The sequence below is a fragment of the Saccostrea echinata genome, unplaced genomic scaffold (genome assembly GCF_033153115.1).
Source record: "Saccostrea echinata isolate AGI-Se365-2 ecotype Australia unplaced genomic scaffold, CSIRO_AGI_Sech_v1 ptg000018l, whole genome shotgun sequence".
NCBI lineage: Eukaryota > Metazoa > Mollusca > Bivalvia > Ostreida > Ostreidae > Saccostrea > Saccostrea echinata.
Window position 1 is genome coordinate 2,019,632 of NW_026889767.1, and position 9,256 is coordinate 2,028,887.

At 32.9% G+C, this 9,256-nt stretch overlaps 2 protein-coding genes across 2 annotated transcripts; one reads left to right on the forward strand and one right to left on the reverse strand.

Annotated features, from left to right (window-relative positions):
* Positions 1–968: 968 nt before the first annotated feature.
* LOC133189392 (putative nuclease HARBI1) lies at positions 969–2,153 on the forward strand. The gene is made up of 3 exons (XM_061324773.1): positions 969–1,044; positions 1,270–1,521; positions 1,876–2,153. The coding sequence occupies exons 2-3, from the start codon at positions 1,349–1,351 to the stop codon at positions 2,084–2,086; spliced, it is 384 nt and encodes a 127-aa protein (XP_061180757.1). The 5' UTR covers positions 969–1,044; positions 1,270–1,348; the 3' UTR covers positions 2,087–2,153.
* Positions 2,154–2,392: 239 nt separating this feature from the next.
* LOC133189432 (myb-related transcription factor, partner of profilin-like) lies at positions 2,393–9,002 on the reverse strand (the record flags this gene model as incomplete). The annotated part of the gene is made up of 5 exons (XM_061324803.1): positions 2,393–2,496; positions 5,576–5,641; positions 5,955–6,021; positions 6,497–6,662; positions 8,845–9,002. Coding segments are annotated over 5 exons (561 nt in total), but the record flags the coding sequence as incomplete, so codon positions are not given.
* Positions 9,003–9,256: the final 254 nt, after the last annotated feature.

The window sequence follows — 9,256 nt, forward strand, 5'->3', positions numbered from 1 at the left end:
TTCAGGAGTTGACATGTCTTCGATTTTCGGCAAAAGGTGATTACCATTCAGAAATACAGATGATATTCATGGAATATCAAAGTCATTAGGATGTCTATAATTGTGCATCGTGTAATTGTTGCCATTTGCACCATGCTAAAGAACATCAAGTTTTCCACTGCTACAGAGGATTTAAAGAAAATCAAGATGGAGTTCTATAAAATTACTCGTTTCCCCAGTGTAGTCGGTAAGTAGTGTAGCTGAGGGGTGGACTGTATCAACTTTCATTGAAGTACTTCAACATAAGGTAGCAAGAGGCCTATGGAACACAATACTCACCTGAGTTACTGAGATCATGCTGTTCTTCATGATTCTTAAATTAATTTTTCCCCATCTTCCTTCCCACAAAAAATATTCTTATCTCCTATTCCGTTTCTATCCAATCCACAAAGACAATGATTTAAAATACATGTACATGTGTGCAAAATCTGCAGATAATTGCATATTTTATTATTTATCATTATAAACATTGCCCTGCTATTTTTCAAAAAAAGATTTCAAGAGACTTTTCTTATTCATGTATATTCCCATTTGATTTTCCATTATCGCCCACTCTATCCCCTGGGACCATGATTTATTCAATCCTAAATCCAGCTACATGTATGTCAGGAAGCTTTTATCATAGAAGTTTTATTTTTTCTGGCCTAGTGGCTCTTTGAATTTTTTTTTTTTTTTTTGGTCTTTTTGATTATCTCCCTTCTCAGAAGTGTGTGGCCCTTCATTTAAATTTGAATCTTCCTCCAAGACTGTTTTTTGCCCAGTTTGATTGAAATTGGTCCAGCAGCTTTGGAGAGGTAGTGGAAAATGTGAAAAGTTAACAGAGAGACGATGGATAGGTCGATCAGAAAAGCTCACTTAATGTTCATTTTAAAATTCACTACAGGTGCCATCGACGGGACACAGATTCCTATCCAAAGGATGTCTTCAGGATGATGAGCACCTATACATTTGTAGGAAAGGGTTTCACTCCATAATTGTGCAGTCTGTAGTAAAACCAGATTTATGGTGTAATTTATTTAATTTAAATTCATGTATAACATACATATTACATATAAAGTATTAAACAGTAACACCTGATGAGTTATTTTTGTACCAATAGTTATTTTGCCAAAATCACTTGAGGAATGTAAATAATTTTTTAACAAAGAACATACTTTTCACTCAAATTGACCTTACACGTATCTCACCAATTTAAAATTTGTACATTAAGATTTTCCTGTCTCATTGCAGATTTACAAATGCAGTATGCAAATTTCCTGGCTCAACTCGTGATGCCTATATCTTGAACAACAGTTCTTTGCCACAGTGCATGTCAAATCTGACTGATGGAGGATGGATATTGGGGGATTACCCCTTAAAGGAGTGGTTGATGACTCCAATCAACGACCCATTAATTGGCCAAGAAGAGCGGTATAATTTAGCACACTGCAGAACAAGAAATGTAACTGAAAGAGCTTCTGGCGTCCTGAAAGCCTGCTTCAGGTACATGCAGGCATTTGTTCTTCAAAGAAAACTTGTAATTAATTTATTCTTAACACCTGAAAAGAATATATCAGTTCTACTATAAATCATTAATAGGTGTCTACACAAGACTGGAGGTTGTCTCCCTTACAAGCCTTAAATAATTTAATTTCAAAATAGGGTGTTACATGTAGTAGGTTACAAATATTACAAATATTTTACATTTACCGGTAAATAAATTGTGTTCGAATGAATGTTATCCTAGTTAAAACTAACAAGAAAAAAAATCATTTTATACCATCAAATTTATTTGCTGTTGTCTTTCAAAATTCAATAACTGGCTTAGAGATGAAAGTTTAAATTCAATTTCAATAGGTACTTACACAAAACTGGAGGCAGTCTGCCCTACAAGCCAGACAAGATCATCGAATGTGCCATTCGTCTGCATACTTTGGCTATTGATCAGAGGCTGCCACTCATGGAGGCATTGGAGCCAGAGATTGGCAATGAGCAATACTGTGCACCACCGGTCAACAACAACATACCTGCCACAGCTATACGAGAAAGACTTATTCAAAGATTCTGAATGTAAGTAGTTTATAGTCAATGACTAACAATAATATAACAATGACAATTTAATAATAAGAAAAGATTACTTTTCCTCTATAGTCAAATGCAAAATATGTACATGTATACCCCCCTCTCCCTTACGGGACTCAAATCAGGATCTCTTCAGCTGCACTTCCTGAGGGTACTTGCATATTTTGTGATAAATCAAAGGAACTTAATAACAGGGGATAATGATAATGGTGGAGAACTTTTGGAACAGTCTGTAGAGGCAGCAGTTTTTTTTTTCCAAAGCTAAAGTTCTCCTAAGCTGTAGCTGGAGAATCTATTCCATAATGTCTAACTTCCTTTTCCTATAATCAGAAACTTTAGCCAACTTCTCCTTTTGAAATATTAGATACTGTTCCTGTGGACTAGTCTCTTCACTTCCTGCAAGTCAAAGCATTAAGTTTCATTATATTACAATAACACTTAATAATTACCTGTATATATCAGTGAAATGTAGCCATGCAAATGGAAGGGTTTCAGTAATTTTGAAACATGCAAATGTAAAGGACAATTAGGACATAAGAAAAAAATTTAAGGAATGTTTTTAAGTTTTATGTGTGTTATTGGTGTGTAAATCACAGAGACTTTTCAGGAAGGCATATTTAATGAAGCGCACTAGCTTTCCTTATATTTACATTTTTAATGCTTAAAAGCACCAAAAATATACTTGATGTTTGAATTTCTCGCTGCCTTATATCATTTCATTTTTATCAACGTCTCTAAAGCCTCATTGTGGGGTCACTTTAGCGCGAGTTTCTCCGTGCATATTTCTACGTGTGAGTATACACAGAAATGTCATTCAAATCAATTTCACAGTTGACATAGTGGAAAAACATAGCAAAAGTAAATATAAAGGATTGTATTTTGTCCATGACTAGAAATTCAGAGACATTCTATTCATATGAATCAAAAAATCAAAAATGTATTGGTATATAACATGTAAAATATGTAACACAAATATGAATCAATATGGTTCTGTCATTCTTCATCAGCAGATGACATACTCCTCTAAATAAGAGGCCCAAGTTCCTTGAATCGCTCTTCTGATAAACTGTACAACCTATCACTTCTATTTGAAGCCTCTAAATATTCTGTATATTTAGATAAAGACTTGAAATTCCAAAGGTAGGTCATCATGACCTACATTTTAGATGAAACACTCTGAGAACCCAAGATGATTCTAAGCCAATTAGTACTTGAGAGTAGGTCATGGTGACCTACTTATCACTTGTCATTCTCTGAGGAGCCAAGATGCATCAACTCATTTTGATGATTCTAAGCCAATCAGTACCTGAAATATTTAATTAAAGCCATAAATTTTCAAAAGTAGGTCACGGTGACCTACTTTTCAGTTGTCATACTCCGAGGACCCAAAATGCATCAACTGACAAAGTTTGATGATTTTAAACCAAATAGTACCCTTAATATTAAAATATAACCATAAAATTTGAAAAGTAGGTCATGGTGACCTACTTTTCAGTTGAATTTTTTTGAGGACCCAAGATGCATCAACTTACAAAGTTTTATTATCATATGCCTTAAATGTCCAAATTATGCCTCTAAAACTCTTTGAAATCGAATGCCTGCAAAGTTCAAAAAGTAGTTCACTGTGACCTACTTTTTACTAAATATGTTTTATGGCCCCAAGATGCATCATCTTACAATATTTAATGGTTCTAAACCTCTAAGTATTAATTAATGACCTTAATTGTTTTGAAAAAGATTATCCATAAAATTCAAAAAGTAGGTCAAGGTGACCTACTTTTTAGTTGACCTACTCTGAGGACCCAAGATACATCAACTGACAAAGTTTGATGATCATAGGCCTGAAATTGTTCAAAATATGCCTATATATCATTTTCAAAAAGAATGGCCGCAAAATTTAAAAAGTAGGTCACCGTAACCTACTTTTGAGTCAACATGATATGAGGTCCTTAGATGCATCAACTGACAAGATTTGATGCTCCTAGTCCTTATAGTAAGCAAAATATCAACATTTTAATAAAATGTAATTTTTGGTCAACTTTGAAGTAACCCTGAGACCACGCCCTTTGCCCCAGGGTGATCCCCCGTGCAAATTTTAACCTACAACATCCTTTCATGTTAGTTTGGTGATAATCTGCCCAGTGGTTCTTGAAAAGAAGATTTTTTAGCAACCAGTACTTTTGTTTCTATTTTCCTACTTATCTCCCCTTGTTTAAAGGTCACGACCCTAGTTTTAGTATGAACGGGAGCACTTGGGCCAAGGATACCCTGTGACAAGTTTGACAATAATTGGCCAAGGGGTTCTTGAGTTATGGCCCATATTCTAAAAAGTTTACGCACACCATACAAATGGCCATAGCATTAGCTCTTTGAACCTTTGGCTCAGAAGAGCTAAAAACTTTATCCCTGTTGTGACCCCATCCTACCCCCAGGTGTCATGATCTGAACGAACTTTAATATAAACTATTTGAGGATGCTACCATATTCATATGACAAATCATAGCATCTGTTCTTCAAAAGATTTTTAAAGTTTGTTTTTTTTTTTTTCTATTTATTCTTATGTAAAAATTTGATCCCCAAATATGACCCTACCCTACCCCCGTGGTTCATTATTTGAACAAATTTCACTTTACATTATGTATTGAAGGATTCACATAAGTTTCAACTTTTCTGACCCAATGGTTCTTGAAAAGAAGACTTTTAAAAAAAATATCACTAAATTTTCAGTAATTCTTGATTTTATCCCCTTGAAAGAAAGCATGGCCTTTGATTTGAACAAACTTGAATCTCCTTCACCCAAGAATCCTTTGTAATAATTTTTTTGAAATTGGCCCAGTGTTTCTTCAATCAAAAACCTTTAAATAGAAAAAGTACCTCTTTTCTGCCTCTTGGATTGCTGTTCTACTGGAAGATGACGCTTGCTGTTCACATTCGACTGAATTAATATACATGTACAATATTTGTAATTGACAATATATTAACTATTATATTTTAATAATTTCTTAAATTTATTTCAGTTCTCATATCTAATAAAAGGAATGCTGGCTTTGACTTTCAAGGAAGAGGAAATATGCAAATGATATATTTAACATCATTTAACAATATTATCATTTTTGTTTACTTTGTTCCTATTGAACTTTAATTTATACATGTAATCAATCTATCAAACTTGTATAATTTTCATTCTAAACTTACTTTCAACAGCCTGAGTTTTTTTCTATATTGGAACTACAGCTTGCATGGTCTTCTATAAAGAAATTAATCCCTTATTAATGAAAGAAATATCAGGATTGATATATGAACATTGTATATAAATGAAATATTTTGAAAAAAAGAACTAACAAATTCAAATGAAATTAAACAAATGAAAAATTCAAATAAAGTTGAAGACTTAGTGTCTGCACATACTTGAACAAAAAAAAATTTGTCATGTGTTATGTCTGTAGATAAGTAAGTAAGGTGGTCAATCACTTACCTTTTATGGAAGGTTCATCAGACACTACACAAGGTGTAATGGCAGACTGGCTCGGGGAGGATGATTCTGTTATATGGCAAATAACACCATATCATGATATTAGCATGAAAATGTGAAGTACCTACATGTATGTGCCTATAGTTTGTAATCAAAAGCATCATTATATTTTTTCAGTACATCAAAATATGCTAATTAATGTAATATAGTGTGATTGTATATGTACATACATTAGTACATTTTTTTTTAAAAAAGGTCTCAAATTCAATTCAAGGTACATTAAGTCAAAAATACAAACTTGCAAGTTAATATTCCAAAAATAGACTTGGAACTGATAGCATTAGGACATGCAAGTGACACAGGTTACCTAGGAATTAAACACCACTTTCTGCTGTGTCTACCCCACAGCTAATGCCTTCAATGGCCACCTCTGAAAGGGACTGCAACACCTTCAAATGATCAAAATATACAATCAACACATTCACTCAAAATCTGAAACTGCAGAGAGCAAGATATGTTTGTAATTCATGCATACATATATATATTATACATTTTTTTTTTTGCATGATCATGAGAGAAATATCAAGTATTTCAAGAAATTGCATCAGATCTTCCAAGATGATGAATATGATGAAAATATGAAGTTTTATTGCCCTGTCATGTGACACTCTAGAACCTATCAGATATGTTAAGATGAGGTTTAATAAATGTTTGCTACAATTAATCTTGAGCTTAAAATTTATAATACTGCTCTACATCACAACATATCTGACTTTGTCTCAAAAATTTTGAATGGAATATCTAAGTTTTATAATGTCTTAATCTTATATACAAGTCCGTTCATTTCTTTTGTGCGTGTGTTGGAGGAGAGGGGAGGGGTATATGATACACTGAAACTGGGTTGCCCATCCTGAAATAGCTCACCACATTCTCCCATGCTTTATAGTAAACATCAAGGGCTGGTCCACCTCCTGTCATTTTGATTGACCTCCTTCTTTCACTCTCTGTTTTCTTTGTCAATGATTGCATATCAACCCATTTCTTTTTGATTTCATCAATTGTCCGGTTCACCAATGTTATGGAATTTAATCTGATAAATATTTAATATAGATGATTCATGGAATATTTTTTTAAATAAACTGATAAATATAATATAAAATGGTTGGAATAAAACAACCTGACAGTTAAAAATCAATTGTGTGTGTTCACAATGATACAATACTTTAATTCCAATATTGTATACTTAAAACAAATCATGCATACAGAGATGTAATGATTAAGAGTGGATGGTTTCTAGAAAAGAAAGCCTCGTGAATATACTCCATTTCATGTCATTGGATAAAGCAAATATTAAATCACACAATATAGATATCCTCTATAGTATCTTATCATTAAAAAAATTTTCATCACAAAAAAAGAAAAAAAATATCTTAAATAACATGATAAATAACATACATGTATTAATTTTCATTTTTCGATTTCAGGGAAAGGTCTTTTTAAAAAGCTGAGTAAATGGTAGTGTCACTGTGTGAAGTTTAGAAATAGTTGCTGAATATTAATGCTATTAATATTCAGCAATGAATAGTTAATTTTATTTACAATCAAATTTACAATAAACGCATAATTAAAGTGTGAAATATTTTAAATCACTGGAAAAGATCAAAAATAGAACTGTTTTGACTGTAAATTACAGTCATTACAGTGTAATCATGATTTTTGCCAAAAGTTGGTGTTGTCATGTGAACCCAGTACGGTACGTTGTCTGAACAAGTTCATCACTTTCAATATAAACATATATAACACTACAAGTATTAGCTTTCTTAAAAAGCTTGTCTGACGTGAGCAAAAATTATTATACGAAGAATTAAATAAAGTTGTTTCCAACGTAATCAACACAACTATGAGTTCAGAAATAAATTATTTTGCCAAGAAACAATTTACATTCAGTGGCATCAACTTCTTAAAAAAAAACCCTCGGTTATGAATTTTTTCTGTATATACTGTATTACTTGTAATTTTCTCTTTTTTTCATGGCCGTAGGAACCGGGGAGAGGAGGAGGACCCCCCGCCCCCAATATATGTAACACTTGAAAGATCAAACATTGATTTTTAAATGTTACATTTTCCGGAAAAATTTTCTTTCCTATAGGTTCAATCTTTTTAAATTCCGAATACCTGAGATTTTCATGTTAATTCATAATTCAAAGGTTGTGTTGACTTTACCCTGTATGGGATGTTAGATGTTCGAGAAGCGGTAGCAGATTCGGAGCATCTAATTTTAATAAGACTGTAGCTTGCCGATACATTGTATATAATTATCTGCTATAGAAAGCATAGCTACTTTATGTCAAATGGATCATGTAAAAAATAACTTATTAATGATAACTATTGTTTGATAATGAATTTTTCCTTGATTAGTGCCCCAGGAAAATTTTGCTTGTGCACCCCACTTCTCGCAAAAGTTTATCCAACTGGCCTTTTCCTGGATACATAAATATAACTGGTATTTTGAAAGAAAAAGTTAAATTACATACGTCTGTAAAAATCTAAACATCATTTGGTGAAAAATTGGGATAATTATGATTTTTATAATTAAATGAGCTAACATCTTTGCATAATATCATCTACTACTAGTAGATCTACCATCTTTCACTTGGATATTTTGACTATGAATAAATCAAAAGTCTGCAATATCAGGAATACACGTAATTCTAAAGGTAGAGAGACTTTGTATGCATTGAAAATAAACTTCTATTAGTTAATCTAATAAGGATATTTGACAAGTGTTAACCTGACCAGCTTCATTCCTGCTGTTTTGCAGGAAATACGTGAATGATAGTGATGCATAAGAGAATGACCAAATGTTATGTAACGTGTAATGTATAATGTGATAATAATTAGGCCCAATGCTTCGGCTTGTTTGGGTGTTTAGCATGTTTTCATTAATCCCCATGCTCTCCATATCATAGTTAAGATAGAATGAAGTTTCCAAGATCAAGTTATCACACAAAATCTATTGAACGACTTGACAAACAAGCCTTGGCTAAATCTAGTACTGTCTGACGCCATGACGTCAGACAATTAAACATTCTGTAAATCTAATTGCTGGGTTTATTTCCATAATTTCTAAATCATTTGTTTGTTTGGTGCTGAACTCATATACACACACATGTAAGTAAAGGGGTCTTTTTTAACACACACAAGTATCATACAAAAATAGGCCTAGTTAAACGTCAGGATTGTATTCGTTTTTATACAATAAATATACTTACTGAATTGCAATCTCTGACCACATCTTTTGTTTTCGATCGACTGTAATGGAGGGGGATATTTTTGACTTTAATAATCTAGATCTGGGAGCAACAGCCTCTGCCAAAGCAAGAAGTTCCCTCTCTGTCCAATTAGGCTTCCTCCTTTTAACATCCATTTCGATTTAGCAGACGTCTATGACGCGGCTTACGTCAAAAATAGTTTTCCTGAAAGTGAAACTTACAACTGCGCTTGCGCGGCATTTGTTTTCAAGATAAATCCAGCGTTCAAGACAGGAAAGTTCCTTATTCGTAACTTACGAAATTTACCTAAGTTAGGTTTACGGAAAAGACTTACGAAGGCTTTGATAAAACAGAAGTTTCTTAACTTAACTTTGTACTTACGAAATTCTTAAGTTTCAAATTTTTGCGTAAC

Bases quoted from the DNA above. Each gene is read 5' to 3' on its own strand.
- LOC133189392 (XM_061324773.1), top strand. From the start codon at position 1,349: ATGTCAAATCTGACTGATGGAGGATGGATATTGGGGGATTACCCCTTA. The intron at 1,522-1,875 runs GTACATGCAGGC...CAATTTCAATAG, and splicing joins GTCCTGAAAGCCTGCTTCAG to GTACTTACACAAAACTGGAG.